Source organism: Mustela nigripes, chromosome 13, assembly GCF_022355385.1.
Source record: "Mustela nigripes isolate SB6536 chromosome 13, MUSNIG.SB6536, whole genome shotgun sequence".
NCBI lineage: Eukaryota > Metazoa > Chordata > Mammalia > Carnivora > Mustelidae > Mustela > Mustela nigripes.
Window position 1 is genome coordinate 17,814,268 of NC_081569.1, and position 21,590 is coordinate 17,835,857.

The 21,590-nt window shown below is 47.6% G+C and overlaps 1 protein-coding gene across 6 annotated transcripts in view; it reads right to left on the reverse strand.

Annotated features, from left to right (window-relative positions):
* Positions 1-21,590, reverse strand: part of ADAMTS17 (ADAM metallopeptidase with thrombospondin type 1 motif 17) — a 374,867-nt gene that overhangs the window by 221,395 nt on the left and 131,882 nt on the right. For all 6 annotated transcript variants that reach the window (XR_009399014.1, XM_059371667.1, XM_059371665.1 and 3 more), the window contains one exon: positions 13,446-13,551. Coding sequence is in view for 5 of the 6 variants with exons in the window: in XM_059371667.1 (XP_059227650.1) it covers positions 13,446-13,551 (106 nt within the window). In the remaining variant the exon portion in view is untranslated. The remainder of the gene's footprint in view (positions 1-13,445; positions 13,552-21,590) is intronic.

The following is a 21,590-nucleotide window of genomic DNA, read 5'->3' on the forward strand; positions in this document are numbered from 1 at the left end:
TTCCTTCATCATCCCCTCCCTTTGCATATGCACACGGTCCTGCCACAGCCCTCCTCATACCAAATGCAAGACTCCTACTGCTCATAACTGCTAGAAGGCAGGGTGAAGCTCCCCCTGCCTCCTGTTTCTGGAGACGCGGTTCATGTCTATGGGGTATAAGAATGCCCTGGGTTTGAAAGCATGTCACTCACCACAGCCCCTTACATCCAGATCTGTTTTATCCCTTGTGTCAACCTTTGTCTATTGGCAGTGGCTGCCTATAGAATGAGGAAGTACTGTGAGTTGGGACTCTATGGAAAAGGGTTCTAGGATCAGTTAGTAATGTCTGTCAATGAAGCACAACAAGAAAGTGGAGACCAAAATGTGTGTTGGCAGTGATGAGAACCTTTTCAAACAGGCTGCCATGAAGCTGTGTTTTCACCATCCTGTGTGTTCTATCTGGTTCATCTGGGATTTAAATTAAATACCATCGGGGAAGCTGAAAGGCATAGGAGTACTGCTCAGACTTCAACACTGACAAAGGGCTTGAAGCCAGACTCTGCCACTCACCAGTGGAAGGACCCCTCATTCTCCTCTCTGTAATATGCAAACAGCAGCAGCAGAGAACCAGGTACAAATGAAATGCAATCAGGCACCACAGCACTGGCCACTGTTCCAAGGTGGCCAAGGACTGCGTGTACTCTGAGTTTTTCCACGCTGTTCTCCCTGCCATCTTTGTGCTGCTGCAAAAACTGGTGAGCATGCTACCCCTCTCAGCATGCAGGTTATGACTGAAATGTTACATGAGGGAGCCCCAAGGTGGGAGGAAGTTTCTTTCCCACACAGCACTGTACTGACTCTGCCTGGAGTAAGGCTGCCCAACAGTTACAAGTTCACTTAATCCCAGCAGTACCGAGTCCACCATTTCCCATACTTCTCATTAGGAAGGTTAAGAGTTTGGCAGAAACCTTGGTGAAATTTACATTCCCTGCCTCTGTATAACCTGTTTTGGGTATGACTTGTTATCCATAGATTCTTGGTGAACATCTAGAATGGCCTCTTTTCACTGTGAATGCTCACAAATGGTATTTGATGAATCCTTAGGGACTCTCTCCTGCAAACCATATTAACATTGTGGATCTAAACTGTAAACCATTTGTTTCACTTTTGCAAGAGGACATTTGCCTAGTTCAGCCTTTGGCATACCTTGCTTCTCCTTCACTGCTTCTGCACAATGATCAAATCAGGCTGGCACTCTCATTTGGAAACAAGTTGTCAGTCTGGGCCAAGGGAGCCCCAACCATGTGAGGCAGCTGTCTGATCTCTTATCACCTCCTCCATTACGTGGGTCTTCAGCTCCTCACAGGACAAGGTGTATGGAAACCGGGTGGGACGCACTAGGTAGCTGGCTCATGATGAGGATAGCCAGCGATAAAGCCAATTAAGTTACAACAGGCAGGGTGGCATAGGGTCTGGCTCTTCAAAACACAATGTGCCCTTGGTCTTCAAAAGGGGTGTCTTATAACCCTTTGCAAATCCATAAGTTTGGAATTATGATTGCTTCTGCGTGAGTTGGGAGGGGGGCTCTTAATTTTCTTTTCACTTTGGTAATTAACCAATCTAGTGAGTTATTTTCATGAGCAAACGGATTTTATAATCACTTGTAGAAATGGCTGTATGCATGGCAAGGACTAGAAAATGGTTAGTACTGAACACCAATGCCAGGTGGTCATGAAACTCAAGAGGGGACCAGCTTCTCGGGACGCATGATTCAATGAGTGTTGCAGCAAGAAGTGACCGGGGTTCTGTGCTTTAGGACTAGCTCTAAACCTTCAGACTCCAGTGTCCCACATGGTACTTACTGGACTTCTAGACCTTAGGTAATATTATGGAAAATGTGGAGAGAGAAAATGATGCCTTTGGTATCAGATCCAAAAGTGGCTGACTTGCCAACTGACTGAAAATCCACCAACAGGGCAGCCGTGGCATGGGTTCTCCACACACGCGTCACTGGTGGAAAGAATGTGAAGAAGCTATCCTTAGGGCCAGCACAGTCACTCATTAGTCTGCTTTTGCCTTCAAAACCCAAAGAAAATCTGAATGGGAAGGGGCAAGACAGGAATGCCAGCATATCTAAGCCTCAGGCCAAGGATCTTCCTCTGCACTTTGAGCACATTAAAGACCACTGTTTTGGGGCTTTTAGGAAGAGTTTGAATTTCTACTCAGTGTTTCATTTCTGCTTCTTCCTTCCATATTCTACATGTTAAACCCCCATTCCATGGGCAAACCAAATTCTGGTGGGCCAGTGCATTCTCCAGGAAGTTTGTTGCCACCCAAGAGTTTGGCATCCTGGAGGCTGGCCAAAAATTTACCAGATTTTATGATGCATCAAGTTAAATGTTTAGACTGGAGGGGGTCTCTTTCAACAGGCAGGATAGGTGGTGGCTGTTTCAACCATGTCTTCAAAGAGAGCTGGTGTCCAAGCTACAGAGAAAGTTGAGCGGGAACCTGGAACCTAGCTCTGGAAGGCAGCAAAAGAGCCCTTGGCACCTGCTAGCACTATCAGGGCAGTAAAAAAAAGCATGGGTGAAAAGGAAGGATCATGGGAGAAGTTCCAAAACCAGGGCAAGAAAGCTATTCAAAAAACTGCCCCATGGAAAAAAATCTTACAAATGAAACAGAAAGATTTTCCCGTTAAGACCAGTGGGCAGGGGCACCTGGGTGGCTCAGTGGGTTCCACCCTCTGCCTTTGGCTCATGTCATGATCCCAGGGTTCTGGGATCAAGCCCTGCATCAGGCTCTCTGCTCAGCGGGGAGCCTGCTTCCTCCTCTCTCTCTGCCTGCCTCTCTGCCTACTTGTGATCTCCGTCTGTCAAATAAATAAATAAAATCTTAAAAAAAAAAAAAAAAAGACCACTGGGCAGGGGCAGTGCCCCACCCAGCTAGGAGCAGCCCTATGCTGAGATGGGGTCAGCAGAAGGGACTACCGATCTGATGTGCTCTAACCCACCTCCACTCAACTGTCTTGCGCATGGGAACACCTGGCTGCCCCAGATCCGGCCATTTCTAATCGGCTCCCAGGTGGCACAATAACACTGGTGTTCAGAACACACTCTGAAGAGCAAGGCGCTAGCTAGATGCAGTTCTAGACATTTCTCCAGGAGTGGGGCTGCCTCATGCTTCTCTGCCAGATTCTGGACTGGGCAGGGGATAGGGGGGTTTTAGGAGAGAACTGTTAAGTCAGTAAGGGGAGTTTGGATTGGAGTTGGGGAGTAGGAAAGCAGTGGGGTTTCTGGGAGCTTGTTCTGTGGACGGAGCTAAGCTCCACGTGGACCAGACAGCCAATAGCAAGCTGGTCTCCTCCCCCCATCCCCCTGCCAGCTGTCGGAACACAGCTTCTGCCTCCCCTCGGTGATCACAGAACATGTGCCACAAAGATGAACAGGCTCTTAAGGAATCCAGGTCTCCCCCCACCACAGAGCCACCAACAAAGACAACTGTAGGTTTAGGTGTCGCTAACCCATTGAGCATGTGTGCTTCTGCCTGGAAGGCTCCCTGGACTGGAAACCAACCTGCACATGCCTCTTGGCGGTGGGCAAGGCTTCTTTCATCAGGTCCTCAGTGTGTCTGAAGCTGCCCCACAGTAGGCATCCTACTGGACCTGCTATGTCCTCATCGTGGGGACATCGTTATCAATTTTGGTTTGCAAAGACCATGATGGCTTCTTGCCCCTCCTTCACTTTTGTGGTCTACCCTGTGGGGAGCTGGGGGAGCCATGGCCACAGTGCAGTGCAAGCTCACACCCTCACCAAGTAGCACAGCCCAGCTATTGACAACCTGAAATTGTTCCTGGCTCAGTTCAACACTGACCAAGCTCTCTCCTTTCCATTCTCTCTCCTGATAATAATCAAAAGTAAGCGCCAGCAAATCACCGGGCTTACTTAGCACCCACCCCCTCTCAACACCACAGAAGTGTGGCTATGATTAACAAAACCATGTCTTTGCAATGCTTCCAGTGACTTGTGAAGAGTATTACAACATCCCTCCTTCTATATCCATCTACTTATTTATGTTTTTTCCAAGAGAGGTCATTTCCAGATCCCCACATGGGCCCCTGACAACCACTCAGTTGCTCAGACTTCAGCAACTAGGTGCACAATTTCAGACCCCTCCCACTAGTCCTTTCTGACACCACCATCTGGTGAAACCACCACTTCCACACCCTCTGTGCCTGCAAAGGATAAGGAGGATGAGGAAAGCTCTTTTCCCAGAACACACTGTTGACAGTGCTGGTGGCAGAGTCTGCAGGGTCTTCAAGAACGTGTGGCTGCCCTCAGGTCTTCAGTTTGGAAGTTTCCATAAGCAGCAGGCAGTAGATAAATGAGGATTTCAGGCATGACATGAAACATCTTGGGAGAATGGGGGCATCTCTTTGCTATAACAAAATACCGTTAACTGGGTGGTTTATCAATAACAGAAATTTACTTCTCACAATTCTAAGAGTCTGGAAGTCCAAGATTAGAGTGCCAGCATGGTGGGCTCTGGTGAGGGGCCTTTTCCAGGCTGCAAAAGGCTGTGTTCTCTTTGTATCCTCATGTGGCAGAAATAGAGCTAGCTAGCTCTCTGGCCCCTTCTTATAAGAGCACTAGTCCCATTCACGGGGACCCTCATGACCTAAGACCCACTAATACAATCAGAAGGGGGATTAGATGTCAACATATTGATTTGGAGGGGTACAAATATTCAGTCCATTCCAGAACACTCTGTCTGTAAAGAAATCAGTATCGTATACCCTTGCCACCTCCCACGGTCTTTACAAAACCCTAGCCATGTGAGCAGAAAGTGTCTTTCCAGGTAAAGGTAAGTAAAGCCTTTACCAGGAGACCCACACAGGGAGGGCTGGGCCTCAGCACAGGCTCGTTCTTGGGTATAAAGGGCACCATGCCACGGCTAGAAGCTCCTGCTCAAAGTCTCCCACTGGCCACTTAGAGCTCCAGGCAGGGCAAGAACTGGCCATCCGCTAAATAAGGCCAAGTGGACTGCGCATGTCCCTTCCTTCTCTGAGAACCAGAAGAAAAGCCTCTTTGCCAAAGCTGCCGGAAGCTCTGGCAATCTAATGAGAAAAACGGGATCTCGTTTCATTCCTGGAATAGTCTGTAACGTTAAGGAAGTTCTGAGGGGATTTTGGAATTTGGTTCTTCAGCCAAACTCCACGTTCCTCCCATCTTCTCCAATACCATCTCAGACAACGGCCTTTAAGGCAAGGAAATCCACCTGATAATTAAATGCAAAGAACTCCTGGGGCAGAGACAGACACTCGCAACAGCTTCCGTAGCGTTCCCTGTTATAGTAATGACGCTCTAGGGGCTACAGACAGACGCCCCAGAGCCAGCTGGAGTTTCCATCAGAGCGATAACGTCGAGCCAATGGCTATGTGGCCTGGCCGCTCTGGATGCAGGTGGGACCACATCTGTCTGCTTGCTGAAGCTTTCCCCTTTGTTTGTGTTTCCCTCCCTGGCCTGGCCTGCGCATATCTGGGAAGGCTGTGGTCTAGGTCCTCTTTTTTTTTTTTTTTTTTTTTAAGATTTTATTTATTTATTTGACAGAGAGAGATCACAGGTAGAGTGAAGTAGAGAGGATGGCAGAGAGAGAGAGGGAAGCACGCTCCCTGCTGAGCAGAGAGCCCGATGTGGGACTCGATCCCAGGACTCTGAGATCATGACCTGAGCCGAAGGCAGTGGCTTAACCCACTGAGCCACCCAGGCGCCCCAGGTCTAGGTCCTCTTAAGGACAGCAGCTCTGGGCCTTCTAAGCAACTGGAACAAGTGTTCCGTCCCCACATTCGAGTCTGCATCAAGGGCAAGACTGCAAAGGAAATCCTGGTAACTTTCTGTGCAATGTCTGTTAAGGCAGGGCTGTGAGAAATCCTAGCTCAGGGCAGAAAAGCCCTGTGAAAACAGCCACCAGTTACAACATTCCTTGCTACTCTGGACGCCGCACCTCCTATTCAAGTCACACGTCTGGAAAGGCCAGAAGGAAATTCTGCCCTTTTGAAAGCCACACTCAGGGCCATGCTGTGTGGGCTCATGAAAGTCCTGCAGGGCGCAGGCCTGCCTTGCAAATCCTCAGGGCACCGCTACCTCTGACAGCTTGGGTCTTTCTAGCTCAGTGAAGACATGAGGAGGGGGGTGGCTTATAAATTAATGTTCAAGACCCTGCAGTTTCCAGCAGCAAATGTAAAAAAATAATAATAAAATGAAAGGAAACGAGGCCTGAATGTTTTGCACAACTCTGGAATTTGGATAAGACAGCCGCGCCCTGCGGATGCTCGCACCGACTTTGATCCGGGGGCCAAACGCCGAGGAAATTGTCCTCAGGAATCCCTCCAAACTCCTCTGCGTGAAACCTGAGAGCCCCGAACACTGTGAGCACCACCAATTACCCTTCAGTCTGGAGGGGGAGGCTGCGGGAGGCCATGGGAGCCGAGTGGGAACAGAGGAGGAGACCCAGAGAACCAGGGAGGAACCTGTCTGAAAACCCAGCGTGAGACTTGCCTGTTCTAGAACCAGACCAGAGACACCCAGGCTTCTACAGACTTCCTGGGGGGAATGTACCCCAGCCCAAACTTTCTGTTCTGCAAGAAAGGTAGACCCCCTCCCACCATGTGAACACAACTACCCCAATCCCAACTAGAACAAAAGCATACTTCCCCCTCCCCCTGGGATTTCTAAACAGTTATGACATTTCCAGAAATCCTCTCTCTGTTGTACCTTCTTTATATAAGGCTGACACATCTAAGGTCTATGCTCTGCCTACCAGACTGAGCCCCACGGCAAAGGGTCCAGGCAACAGCTGTGGCTGCCGGGGCCATCCGCTAGCGGGTGACCTGCCTGATCACATCTGGCCTGCATTCACTCTGAATCTCCCCCACGTTGTACCGGGCAGCCTTCTTAATACAGATCACAGACAAACATTTCTTCTCTTCACACATCTGGATAATGGCTTTCCTTACTTCCTGTTCTGGGATCGAGACAATTCTTTTCAGATTGAATTGTGTCGACTGTAGTAATAAGAACATTTCCCCCAGAAGAGTTCTCTCCTCCCCTTTCCCTCCGCTCCCCCACCCTCCCTAAACACTTGTCCACTCTCTGCCCACAAGGCACAATTCTCAGGGATGGGAATCAGATGACATTCCGTGCTGCGCCCCAGGCAAGCACGTCCCTAGGCATGTGTCAATGAGACATCTTTCCAACATCCACTGCCCCGAGCTCATTTGCACTTTGTCACGTTCTGGCTAGAAACAAACATCCAGAGTGCCTGGATCTAGCTTTTAAGGAATGTCTTTAAGGGAGGATACCAAGCGTCACACGGGAACTGCCTGGAGTCGAGGATCTCCCTCATTACTTCAGGGCAGCACGCAGGGGTATCCCACCTGCCCGGTCCTCGTTGGGCTAAGCAGAGGAACAAAGTCCTTGCTCTGCTCATGTCTCAGTGCTCCTTCCAGTTCTGCCAGCAAGGACAATGCTTCCAAAATATGGGGCATGGCTCCAGTGGCCCATGGGTGTGTGTGTGTGTGTGTGTGCGCACGCGCAGGTCTGAAAACCTGAATGTACCCCACACATTGTTGTAACTGAGCCCACTTATAACTATTTGCATGTCTGTGGGTGCACATATGACTGCCCCAAACACAGCTCCTTATTAGGACACTTGTATCTCTAAACCTCAGTCCAGCATTTCTCTTCGGAGTCCTAGGGACTCAGTACCCTGCCCCTCACATTCTTCCCATGGCCAGGCACTTAACACTTTGTTCTGAACCCTCACAGAGGTCTCCTGGCAGGTGTCGGGTGAGAGGTGACAGGACTGACCTGACCCTGTCTACAAGGCCACGGTCAGGACAGCTGGGCTTTTCTCCACCCACCACGCCATGAATGCACATGATTGGTGGGGTGTCAGGGAAGTGGCAAAGGGAGTGGAATTCTGGCTGACTATGAGGCTAGTGAGAGTCAGGGGAGCAGGATCATACCCAGCATTGCTGCAGCCCACGTGATGGTGGCCCAGAGACAGACATGAGAATGTAGATGATGCCAGAAAGTAACAATGAAGCCCCTGAGGACAGGGAGCCATGGTACTCCACCCTGGATGCACCGGGAATCCCTGGAGGGCCTTCCTTAGCACTCTCTCCCACAGAGGGCAAGTCCTAATTACTCTCGGGTAAAGCTCAGGCCACTGGCACTTAGAAATGCTTCAGGGGCTCCCCTTGTATAGCTACGCCCATGTGTCTCCTGCACTAGGCTCCCAAGCTTCCCCAAAGAGAGAAGTTTTCAGAGGCCACAACATGAGGAGAGGTAAATTCCAGAACAGAAAGACCTGAGAAAGGGAATACGGAAGTCAGGAAAAAAAAAAAAAATTCCAGGATGATCAGGTGGGAAGAGTGTCTACCCTGAGAACAGGCAGAAAGAACCCAAACAGGGGGCATGGCTCTGGGGCCTGTCTGGAGGGCTTTTTGTAGATTTACTTGGGTTAGAGAGGTTTGCGTAGTTTGGAAGGACTCAAGGCAGGAATTGATCTGGCTCAGGCTTATCTAGCAGAGCCTCTTAAATCCAACAGAACCAGAGATTTACTTTCTGCAAGAGAAAGCTCTTTGTTTCTACCTATAAAGATAGGTCTTTTTTCCCCCTGTATGTGGGTGGCCGAGTGTGCACTATGAGGTTTCCCTCCCCTCTTTCAGCACCCCACCTAGATGGGCCTGTCTTCAGATGTTCCCTGGGAGCTCTCGGTCTTACCTGATTGAGAAGCAAACTGCATGTTATGGTGTTCTGGGTCTCCCCAGGCCCTAAATGTCCATTTGAGACTCTGTGCCCTCCTCATCTCCCACTGTCTACTGCCTCCTCTGGGCCTGATCATGCCACCCCACCCCCCACCCCAAACAAAAGGCATTCTCACCAGCTGTTCTAGAACTGCTTCCTTTCTCCCTTTTACACTAAAACTCCCAAATCACAGCAAACAATATATTCTAAAATTCCCGTAGGAATACTATACTGGTTATTTTAATATTCTACTGAAGTCACTACCAACTCCCTCCTTCATCTGTGAGGGTGTCATCTGATTTTGGTTTTGCTTTTCCCATGGGCCATTAGTATGGATCTGGACCTAACCCTCATTGGGGGAGAATCCTATCCATGACCAGTCAGCACTGGGCCTCAAAAGCACATGCTTGCCCAAGAGAAACAAATGCTTGCTTCTCACTGTTCCTCTTTCTCTTTAAAACCAAATATTGATAAACATCTTGGACACTGAGGTCTACCACAAGGCACCCTGTCCTGGTTTCTTGAGGGAAAACACCTGCACAGTGCTGGCCCAGCTGGGCTGTGTCTCTCAAGGAATAGCCCCCTAACCTCTATCAGTTCAGTTATAATCAATAACAGCTGTCAGCTACAGCTCTCTGGAGGGAAAAAGGTGCGTCACTGCCATCTTCTCACACTCAGGAGCTCTTCCTCTCTCCTGGTCACGGCAGGATGAAGGAATCCCTCATTTCCGGTTGGGTTCTCAAGCTATCATGGCAAGACAGGGAGACAGCTGCCTCCCCAAATGCACACTACTGAAGGAGAGAGGCAATCTTTCACCCCAAGAAGGCAACTAAATCATGAAGTCTCATCAGAAAACCCCAAAGTCAGAGTGCCTGGGTGGCTCAGTCAGTAAAGTGTTCAACTCTTGGCTTTGGCTTGGGTCATGATCTCAAAGGAGACAGAACCCCCATGGCTGGCTCTGCGCTCAAAGAGAAGTCTGTTGAAGACTTTCTCTCTCTTTGCCTTTGCCCTCCAACCCCTCTCTTTCTCAAATAATTAAATGTTAAAAAAAAAAAAAAGAAAGAAAACCTCAAAGTCACTGTTATCATGGCCTCTGCATGGAGCCAACTCATCCTCCCAACAGAAACATAGATAGAACCTCCCACGTGCTCCACCTTGACTCCCACCAGGAGCAGCAAATCCTTCAGACCTGTCCAAAGCTGGGGCTGCAGTCTTTCCCACCCTTTTTCTTTCTCAGGTAATCAGAAAACTGTTGATCGTAGCTGAGGTACTTGAATTTCCTAGGGAAGTCCCTCTTGCAGATACGCTGGCTTTCTTCTGCAACTAGGATGCCATGGATTGTCCTTTCTGCCTTGGTTGGCAGAAATCTGAAGGTACCTTGGTTTTTTCGATATATAACAAGTTTTCTTCTTATTTCCGTCTCTTAGAACATGGGTCTTTAATAACATGGGTCATATTTCCATCTCTTAGAACATGGGTATATTATCATAGAAGTGATCCCAAATCATTTCAAGTAGAGACTAGAAATTTTTAAAAAGTAATACTAGTTTCCTAATCTATTAAATAAAAGCTAAATAATACCTACTCCATAGAACTGATCAATAGCACAATGATTGCACAGCATCTAACACAGCAGGTATTTGGTAAATGAGATCTGATTTGACTTAAACATAATTAGAACATTATTAATTCCTGTCCTAAGCAGAATTATTGATATTACCATGGCAAGAATTTTCCATTTAATTCATAACTTAAAACCCACATGATTGCAGATTGGATTAGAGACAGTTTATGGTACCAAAGAAATTATTTTTGAACTAACAATATGTAAAATATGATCATTCATACAAAGAGACACAGAAAGAGGGAGGAAAAACAAAATTCCAGGATCTGGATGAGTTAATTGAGGAAAATGAGCTTGATATTCCCTTTGTGTTTTCTGACAGCCAAAGCAGGGAGAAAATCAGGTTAACGTATAGGACTCTCATTGTTGATAAGTGCAACGTGTACCTCACATGGAAAGTGAATTTTTCTCCTGACATTCAGAGCTGGAGTAATGGCTTGCACAGATTCTTATATGAGATACAGTGGGTAAGCAACAGAAGGGCCATACTTAGGAGCACCCAGGGGCAAAGGCACAGACCCAACTTTCAGAAGAGAAGTTTTACTTTATCAGTATTAAATTTTAGGGACCAGTGGGTGAGGTACATAGAAGGGTACTCTTTTTCATTTTCTAAAGCTTTCACTGAGAAATTTTCTTGAAGAGCATAGACCAGCGCTCAGGTCCTCCGAGAATACCCTCCTATCTTCTCTTAGTGTACATGTACTTAAAGAACATAATTTAACTTAAGGAGTTATTTAACTCCACTCTGTTCCAATATGCAGCCACCTACAGGCTTCAGATCTGTGAAGCAGCCTGGCAAGTGGCTTCACTAGGACTAGAGGCTGATCCCTCTTGTCAAGCCCCCACACAGTCTTGCCTGGGGCTCCGAGCCCAACTGGTCAGAAGGGTCTGCAGATGCAGAGACTGTGGCTTCGTCCCTCAGAGACCTGCTTCCCACTGCTCGCAAATAATCAGTGACAACAGACTTCCTTGGGAAAACTATAATCGCCCAAATAGGGGCAAGGCCAAATGCTCGCAGAATTTATTGGCTTTGATGAACAATTAGGTGTTTGTTTTCGTAGGTAATTAGAGCGCAATAGCAAGCTATAAAGGGCCCTCCAAAAAACTGAAGCAGACTGTAGCTAAAGGCTACTGGAGTCGGACTGAATCTCCCCATTCATTCCTGCAGCCCTCCTGTGCTGGAATGCCAGCGGCCCTGCACAATCACACAGGTCAGCAGGGAGAAAATGGTCCCCGGTGCTCCTCATGTCCAAGGAGAAAGGCCTCCGTGCGGCACGTGTGTGCTCACACATGGGTGGAAAGAGCACTCCAGTGTGGGCCCTGGCACTGAAGACTGCTTGGAATCTTGCAGTTCATATAAACAGATGCATCCAAAAGTCCACGACAACCCACATGTCAGAAAATGTTTTGACAACTGCGTTCTCAGGACCACTAGGTCCTTGATACTGAGGAACCACGACCAGCTGGGTGGGACCTTTGGCACGAAGAAGAGAAGAGAGGATGTTTGCCAAAGCCATGCTGATTTATGTTTTTCTCTCAGCAACCACTTTCCACCACAGCTTTGAGAGTGTGTGTGTATGTGTGTGTGTGTGTAGCAAATCAGAAATATGAATACATATTTGATTATGATTAATTTTAAAAAATTATTTCCTAGTAGTATAGGCAAAAAAAAAAGTGTGGGTAAAGGGCTATTGCCCTTTGTATTTAAAAAATACAGTATTTAAAAAATACTGTTGAGATAAAAGAACTGTGTACTTAGAGACAACTACTCGTTTTGCTTCTTTTAGCCAATGACATGTTATTTCTGCCTTAATCACAGGAAATACACACGGGATTATTATCATTTGCTCCGCTCACATCACGATACTCAGTAGGCACAAAAAAGGTAACAACCAAACCCATCTACAAGAGTGAAAAAAATGAGAATGGGACCAGAGAAAACAAGACCAAAAAATACAAATAAATCCACAGATACAGATAATCTTAGAGAAAATTGATTTTGTGCTTCTCCTTACAAACCGACTTTACTTTTGCAGAAGGTTGAGCTCACATTTAGGGTCCTGCACATCATACTCAGTAGGTCATTAGAAAACATCTTGTGTTTTTTCCCCAAGAACTAGATGTCTATTTAATTTTGTTCTACCCAACCTAGTATAAATTTTCCTATTGTTCTGCATGGTCTGACTGCCTCAATTTATGTATTTATTTTTTAAGTTCTCTTGCAGTCATACCACAGTTTTTTTTTCCCCTCAGAGAAATACAAAACAGACACCTACTGCAGGAGAAGTAGTAAACCCTCAAGCCACAGTTTTAGGGTCAGCTGGCATTCCGCCACCTGAGATTTCCTGCAGGTGATCTCAATCTTGGGCCAGCCACTCAACCCCTCTGACCTTCTGTTCCCTCCTCTGAAAATCCAGGAGGCTGCCTCAGATCCTTCCTACAACATCTTTGGGCTCTGAGGTTTTATGGCTCTTCCCTCCTCTAGGGAAGAATTTCCATGGACAAAGGCAGCAACTGATAAGTCTTTTAAACTACGACACTGACATTCTGCCTCAAGACAGTTGGACTTCATTGGAAACCGACTCTCAAGGAAATAGAAAGTCAACAGTATGAAGATAATCCCATTATCTGAACGATAGAGTGAATCAAAGATCATGCTGGTCCAGGAAAGGAAACGCAACCAAAGAAGACATTCTGAGACAAACCTCTTTGCTCTAGACTGTATGCACTAAGAAGAGACATGAACATGAAATGAACATTTCAAGTCTCAGATCATCTGGTCAGTAATCTTTATGGGTTCCCTGAAAGACTGGGACCCAGGCTTGCTGGCCTAGGTCTGTGATACAGAAGAAGCAAAGGCAAAGAGCAGCACTGTTTCAGAACTTTTGGAATTCAAGAAAAAAAAAAAAATATATATATATATATATATATATATACACACACACATAAATACATATGTTTAAGAACATATATATGCATACATATATTCAGGAAGGAACTGGAAAAGGCAGAACAATACAGAGTCTGATACTTACTTGTGGCCCAGCTCATGAGCGATGGTAAAGGCCAAATTGAGACCATTGTCTTCGGCAAGCACACATTTCCTCTTAGCACTGCACACGCCTCCTAAGTAAGCAATTCCTGCAGCAGAGACACAAAAACACATCCTCTTCAGAATGTGGGAGGCCCTGACCTCGCTAGGCCAGTCCATAAGGTCAACATCACTCAGGACGGGGAGGGGAGGGGCAGACTAGAATGGTAATGTTGCCATAGGGCTGGAGCCGTCATTCCAGAGCTCCTGCGGAGGATGGGCTAGTGTCTACTGCTTTGGGATTCAGCGACAAAGCATTAATGATAATAATAACCACCACGCAGATCACCCAAGCATTTAGTAGATGTCAGGCAATGTGCTGTATTTGCACGCATTATCTCATTTCATCGTAATTACCCAGGCTGGCGGTGACAGAGGGAGACCAAGGCTCTGCACAGAAAGTGAGTTGGAGTGGTGTGTGGTGGTGGGATGCTCTCCAACTTCGACATCCAGGGTGGGGAAGAGGTGAGGCCAGCGAGGCAAGGCCCCAGCATGAAAAGCTGAAGGAGGGTCCCCCACCCCAGAGCTGACCCTATGCTTGCACCCCCAGAGAGGAAGGGGATGCCTCCTTAAGTTCTGCACCCCTGTCACCTTCTTTCCCTCCTCCCAGTCCGAGCCCTGCAGGACCAGTACCCTCAGGGTGGGAGTAGGGCACCTAGGAGCCACTAGGCTCACAGAAAGCAGGCCAGGGAAGGCTGTGCATGACATTCAGAAAAATGTTTCAGGAGCCTTCCAGAGAGAATGAGACTGGGAGGGGGAGAGGGAGAGAGAGAGAACACCATGGAAGAGGAATCATCAGTGACGCTGAGCCGCATGGACCAACTCACTCATCTCCACACACACCTGACTGGGGTCCCTTGGCTGCTGAGACAAGAACAGAACCCAGGCCCCTGGCTGGAAGCCAGACTCAGGGGAAGGGTGTAAGTGAGGGACAGGAAGCTGCCAGCCTCTGGAGGATGGAGGGGAGTTTTCTAGGGGACAGAGGTTACCCTGGCAGAAAGGCATGTGTGAAAAAGAGGGCTTTGGCCTGCCATGTTTGAGGCACAGCCACATGTCTGCAGCTGTGAGCCACTCCCCACGGTAGCTCTCCACGTTCCCTGTTAGCTCCTGCTGTCTCTGCACCCGGACAGGCATCCCTCACTACCCAGGTACTTCTCAATGACACCAGGTTTATCTCAACACCAGGAGTCCACAGGCCCCCACCCCCTCCCAGGGCTTGGGATGGAACCCGTGTGAGGACGGGAAGCACCTGTACTCCCCAGGACTGTAGCCTCTGACCCCTTCATACAGCATGAGACACATGAGTGGGTGGTGGCCCAGGGCGGTTGGCATGGCGCACACTGGCAGCGGCTCAAGGTTCCCCTTGCTGTGAGTTCACAAGGGCTCTGGGGTGGGCTGTGGCTCCACTGGCCCCACAGCCAAGCATGTGCTGCCCAGGGATACCTGGTGACCAGGTGGATAAAGGCTGTCTCAGCCAGACTCCCCCCATCAGTGCTGTGCCCTGTGCCCTGAGAGGAACTGTGGCCACCGGCATGAGAGGTGCCCATTTTCCACCCATGATGCCATGCCCCCCGCAAGTTGCACGCTGCCCCCAGTTTAGCGGGCCCCTTTCACTAATGTGCACCAGGTGTCTCAGGAGCAGACACCAGCCTTGCAGGCACAGGAACTGGGGAGGAAGGGAAGGAGTTGGTGGAAAGTGGAGGAAAATGGACAGGGGAAGTTAATTAAAATGAACCTTTTTCCTTGCTTCCCAAAAGTGACACCTATCCTCTTTGTTGACACAAATCCAAACGGAGGTGGCCCTCAGCCTCACACAGGACACTCCCTCCTTCCTTCCAACGGCCCCCCAGGAGCCCCAAGAGGCAGAGCTCCCTTGACCTGGACTCTACTCTGCAGGGAGATGCTGCTCTGGGACTGAGCTCACAGTCGACACACAGAGACGGCACCACAGCGCATGTCGATTTTTATTTGGGAATATGCAACATGCTTGGCCAAGGTTGAAGAATTAATAAAAAAAAAAAAAAAAAAGAGAGAGAGAGAGAGAAAACGGGAAAAAAAAATGTTAGTTGGCCTCAGGATGTGTTTTTTTTTTTGCACGTGGACATCATAATCCAGCAAAGCAGACATTGGAAGTAGAAAAATGACAACCAGAAAGTACATGATCCGGCTTCTTGGTGCCTTCAAGGTCATTATTCTGGTTTTGTTTAAAAATGCTTTGTGGGTTGCTGCACCAAGTCCAGCAGTGAGTAGGTGGAATGCTTCTACACAGCACCGATGGTATGTGCATGCAACACACACACACACACACACACAGACTCAAATGCACACCCAGCAGGCCTCTCCCAGCCTGGGGGCTGCAGCGTCCTGGGTCAATGAATCAATAAGAACAATCAGATGTGCACACTCTCCCGGGGAAAAGCCATCTGGTGAATGGGGAAGGGAGGCATCTGAAGCCAGCTGTGCTGAGCTTGCGGTCCCAAGAGTCGATGCTGAACCAGCAGACTTCGAAGCCACACGAACACGTTCCTGGCCCCTGCTGCTCTCAGCACCCGGAGCCGGCAGGCCTGAGTTTCCACTATAATTAGGTAACACGCAACATTACGGAAACAGCTAAGCAAAGAGCCTTCCAATAATTGCATTTTAATTTTTCCAAGACACAGAGGATTTTTTTTTTTTTAAGGAGAAAACAAAGGATCAGTTTATTTAGGAGAAATATTCTCACACACGGAGGTGGATTAAGATCTAGCGCTTTGAATTATGTATTCCAATCATGCACAGCCTGGTCAGGAAAGCAAGCAAGGCAAAGTGCGTAAGAGAAGATGGCCCCCAAAATGGAGTACAGGAGCCTGGAGGCTTTAGGACCCATGGTGTGGAAATGCCTACAACTCACAAAGTCTGGAGAAAATCCCAGGTTGTGGTAAAAGTAAGAGCTGCAGGCAACAAGCGGCAATTGAGCTTCAAGGAGAAACAAAGCCCACCACTATTCCCTGTTCCCTGGAAAGAATGGAGGAGCAGTGGGAAGGGGAGGGGAGGCTGAGGCTGTGGCACCAGAGGGAACTTCCTATTGCACCGGAATTCCTTACACCTACAATAAGACCCTAGAGTGGTGTTTTCCATGTCTTTAGCCTTCCATGATTTACAATTCTTCACTAAAAAGGGAAGAAAAGCAACAGGGAACTTATTTTTGAAATGTTAAAAACATCAATTCCACATATTTGCAGAGCTCCTTGGAATAAAAAGGGAAACAGAAAGGCAACTGGCAAATACTGGGATCCCCTCTAGGGGCAAGCACAACTCGGAAGGCGTGACCCTCCCTTATTTGGTGGATATGGTTAGTGGCCCCATTTTACACATAGGGAAATGGAGGCCCAGTAACCAATTATATGGCTGACCAAGCGGGACCCAGGTACAAAAACAGGACTGTCTCTAATACTGGTGCTCCTCCAGGTAAACCCTGAGCCTCCCTCACCAAAGCTTTGGTGACCAAGAACAATGAGTCATCTTTGCGGGTTTCAAAGATTTTCATAAATCTTAGCGTGTGCTTATGCAGAGATGTGGGTGGGATAAAATAAAGGTTTCAGGCATTTAAGTCCAAGCTTTTTTAAAATAAATATAAAAAAGACTCAAGGAATATGTGCAACAATATTAGCAGTTACCTCTGCTAATGGTGCAGTTCACTGAGGATCTGACTCTTGGTTCCGGCTCAGGGCATGATCTTGAGATTGTGAGATCAAGCCCTGGGTCGGACTCTGAGCTGAGCATGGGGTATGCTTGAGATTCTCTCTCCCTCTCCCTCTGCTCCTCCCACTCATGCGCTTTCTCTAAAATAAAAACATAAATCTTTAAAAAAAATCCAAAATGCCAACAATAAAAATGAAGAGATGTAAAGTTATTTTTTCGGATGCCTGGAGAAGTCTATCAGATTTATTCAGAAAAGCCAGAGTCTCCTAACCCATCTTCCTAGCCATGTCAGCTCAGTGTGAACATTCTCCCTCTCATCCTTTCCTTGGTAGGACTGCAATTTTGGAGAGGAAATTGGGTGAGGAAGTTTAATTATTTTCTTTTTCAGTAGAAAACTGCATGATATAAGCACATAATTCTTAAACTTAAGAGTTGACCATATCCTTTCTAGATTAAGGAATAAACAACACACAACTGTATAAACTCTGATTTATCCACCAAATTGTCACATGTAAACAGTTTGCAGCTGTTGGCCTTATTGGCCATTACTCATACCTTCTTGGACTCTGCCTCTGAAAAAAATGGTCGAGTTTCTCCTACCAACAGCTCAAAGTACTAACACCATTATGGTTATCACTGGGACACCACACTGCCAATTACAAGATAGCAACTTACAGCTCTTCACTTGGCAGTCACAGTGATTGAGACAGAGTTGTACATTCAGCCTTGTGGACATGACCTCACGCTGATGTAAACTTCTCTAAGTGATTGGAGGTATGATCTGAATTTGCAAACAGCACTTAGAAGCAAATGTCTTAGAGCCTAGGGTGTGACAAATGATAAAAAAAATACGGTCAAGGGCGCCTGGGTGGCTCAGTGGGTTAAGCCGCTGCCTTCGGCTCAGGTCATGATCTCAGGGTCCTGGGATCGAGGCCCGCATCGGGCTCTCTGCTCAGCGGGGAGCCTGCTTCCCTCTCTCTCTCTCTCTCTGCCTGCCTATCCATCTACTTGTGATTTCTCTGTCAAATAAATAAATAAAATCTTAAAAAAAAAACAACCTACGGTCAATTCTCATTATTTCTGGGATTTAGATTCTAAAAAGGCATTATGAACATGAAACTCTCATATATGGAACCACCATTCCTAGAGGACATACAGGAGTAGGTTCCTGTAAGCCTCTGGTCACAATACCTTTGTCAACTATAATATGTAAACTTGTTTTATGTGAGTTTCTGTTTAAAGGCACATTAATATAGGCACATTAATATATATTGTTGATTCATTAACTTTGAATTCATGGCCAACAATCCTATAACTCACGCCTAAATGAAACTTAATCTTGTATTTTTCTCTGTAAGACACACTGCAGCCCTTCTGTGCTTTTTAGAACACAAGACAGAACTTAAGCACTATTCCTGAAAGCCACTGTAAAAAGCAAAATCATCCAAAAACAAGCACAAAAATGTAAAATACATGGCACCAGAAGACCAAGAAAAGGACTTTTTTTTTTACAGTATGAGAGTTGAAATGAGAAGGCAAAATGTCCCCTTGTTCAACCTCATCTGCGAGCAAGCCTCTTTGGTAACTCAAACATGTTGCTTCTCTGCACACATCTGCAAATGACCACGTAAGCACTATAAACATTGATTTTAGAGTTACAAATAAATTTTAGTGAGTAGGCAAATTCACAAACACAGAATCCTTGAATGACAATGGACCATATTCTTAAAATTATGTCCTATTATCAGACACAATTATCCTTAATAGTTGCAATAAGGAAATTCTACATTTAACTGTCTACATTTAAGTGTTACATACATTTCTTAACTCTGTATTACTTAAATTATTTGAGGACACCTGGGTGACTCAGTCGGTTGAGCATCCAGCTTTTGGTTTTGGCTTGGGTCACAATGCAGGGTCATGGGATCGAGCCCTACACACAGTAGACAGAACCTCTGCTGAAGGACAGGTGCAGCTTCTCACAAACTGGGATAGAACATGAAAGATAAGGCTCTGGAAGGCTGGCAGGAGAGGTGGCCTGAGTGGCATGGTGCCCTAGCTGGGGACTGAGGAGCACCACCTTTCAGATCTGTCCCTATCTGTGGCTCTTTGTCACAACTCAGTGCCCCCATCTCCCAGAAACACAGCTGGATAAGCTCTTCCAGACCTACTCCTGCCTTGGCAATTCCACCTCCAGTTTCCCTGCTTCTTGTTTTCTGGATCTCTGGGTGTCAGTTACGATGGGTGGAAGAGGAGTTAGCCAAGATCTTTATTCCTACATCATGAACAGAGGGTGGGAGCCATGGTCAAAGAGGGGCACCGGCTCTCTGCTAAACAGGAATACTGTAGAAGCTGCCACTGTAATTCAAAGCTACAGTACCTAACACTTTTTACTGAGCAGAAGACTGATGACCTGAAAAACCCAGCAACTTCCTTGAAGCTAAAGGAAGTAGTAAGTGGGCAAAGTAAAAGTTTCAAGTCTGATCACTGAAGAGTTCAACATTCCTCATTTTGCAACTTAAAACAAAGTTAGAGTAGGCAAAGTAATGTAGGACTTGCATAAAGACAGACATTTAGACAGAACCGGGAGTCCAGAAATAAACCTGCATATTTACAGTCAATCGATTTTTCAGCCAGTGTCCCAAGACCACCCAGAGAGGGGAGAAAAAGAGTTTTTTCAACAAATGGTACTGTAACAACTGGAAAGCCACATGCTGAAGAGTATCAAGTTCTTTCTCTTCACTCCCCTGTCCCAGCATGTTTGGGATTTCAGATTGATGTCAGACCCCCTTCTTTACATGGTAACCCCCAGATTAACTCCAAATGGATTGAAAAGCTAGATGTAAGATCTAGAACTATAAAATGCTTAGAAGAAAACAGAGGAATAAGTCTTTCTGATACTGGGGTAGGCAAAGCCTTCTTGGGTATAACATCAAAGGCATAAAGGGGGGGGGGGCGATGCCCATGCCAGTGTATTCATGGGTGCAGTCACCATCCCTGGAACACAAGAATAGCTGTGCGGGGGCTGGGAATGAGGTGGGGAGGTGGGGTGTCACCAAAACAGGCAATGATTGTGCTGACACATCCCAAAGAAGTTTCCCAGCCTTCTCCCTGCACCGTAGCTGTCACAGGCAAAGTTGCTGAGCCTGTCCAAATGTCACAAGACCTGCTTCTTTGAGATAGGAGTTTCCTGATTATGATCAGAATCAAGGAAAACCACACTCTAGTTTTCCCTGATGCCTCCAGGACCCAGGGTTTGGGGAAGAGATGCCACCACAACTCCCAGTGAGGGAATCACATAGCCAAGTCCCCAGAAAGGACTGGAGGGTCCCAGGGCTGGAGCCACAGTTCCTGCAACATTCTGATGAGTTCAGTAACTGTTAAGTGTAGGAGTCAACTTTCCCTGTAATATACAAGTGTGGAGCAAAAAAGTTCATCCCAACACTTTACTGCATTCTTTGAAATCCCAAACACGCTGGGACAGGGGAGGGAAGAGAAAGAACTTGATACTCAAAAGACCACGACCGACATGAGCCAAGTGCACAGCGAGGTCCTGCAGATCTCCCACCCTCCAGGCAAGATGGCACCTGTGTCCCGGTGGGGCCCAGCACATGGGAGGGGAACTCCAGGGAGTAGACTTAACGTTCCTCAAATAAGCAAGACGCCTCTCCTCGGAGGAGCCCACAGCAGCTCAGGGGTTCTGAAACAGGCCTGGACACCCACCAGGAAGGGACCCCAGCAGGTTCACCTCAGGACATCAGAGGGGAGTCTGTCCGGACATTCTTAAAGGTCTCTTACTCTGACAAACACTTCATATCAAGTGTTTCCTGACTCCCTGTATATGATGGCATCGTGCCAGGTGTGGGATCCCAAGTCGAATAAAAGGCCTAGAAGGAAACACAGCTCTGAGAACGACATCCAGCAGAAAGCCAGGGAGGCCGGTGGCACCGGGAGAAGAGATGCTGTAAATCAGGCGCTAAGCCGGCAGGCTGGGCGCCAGGGTCTCAAGACACAACTTCCCCAGGGAGCTGAGCCCACAGACAGCTTCTCAGCAGCGCCAACAGTGGAGACCGAAGCTGGAGCTTTGGCACCGAATCTCCTGCGGCCTCCTGCCGTACGTCACCTGTTATTTCGGAACACCCCCCAACAGCCATGCCCTCATCCTCACTTCCGTTCAGTCGGCCAGCACTTCCGGGCACCGGGGGCCGCCGCTCGTTCCTCAAGCAGAAGCGTTTGCCCGCAGCACCTGCGAGTGCCACAGGAGCTGGAAGCCGATGAGCTCCCTTCAAAAGCCCTCTGAGCACTCGCATGTGCTCCCCCAGCGCAAGCGGGGCACAGACCTGCCTTCCAGCATCCGCCTCTCCAAAAGCGTGACTGCCTCAGAAGCCTGCTCGACGGCTGCACCCCT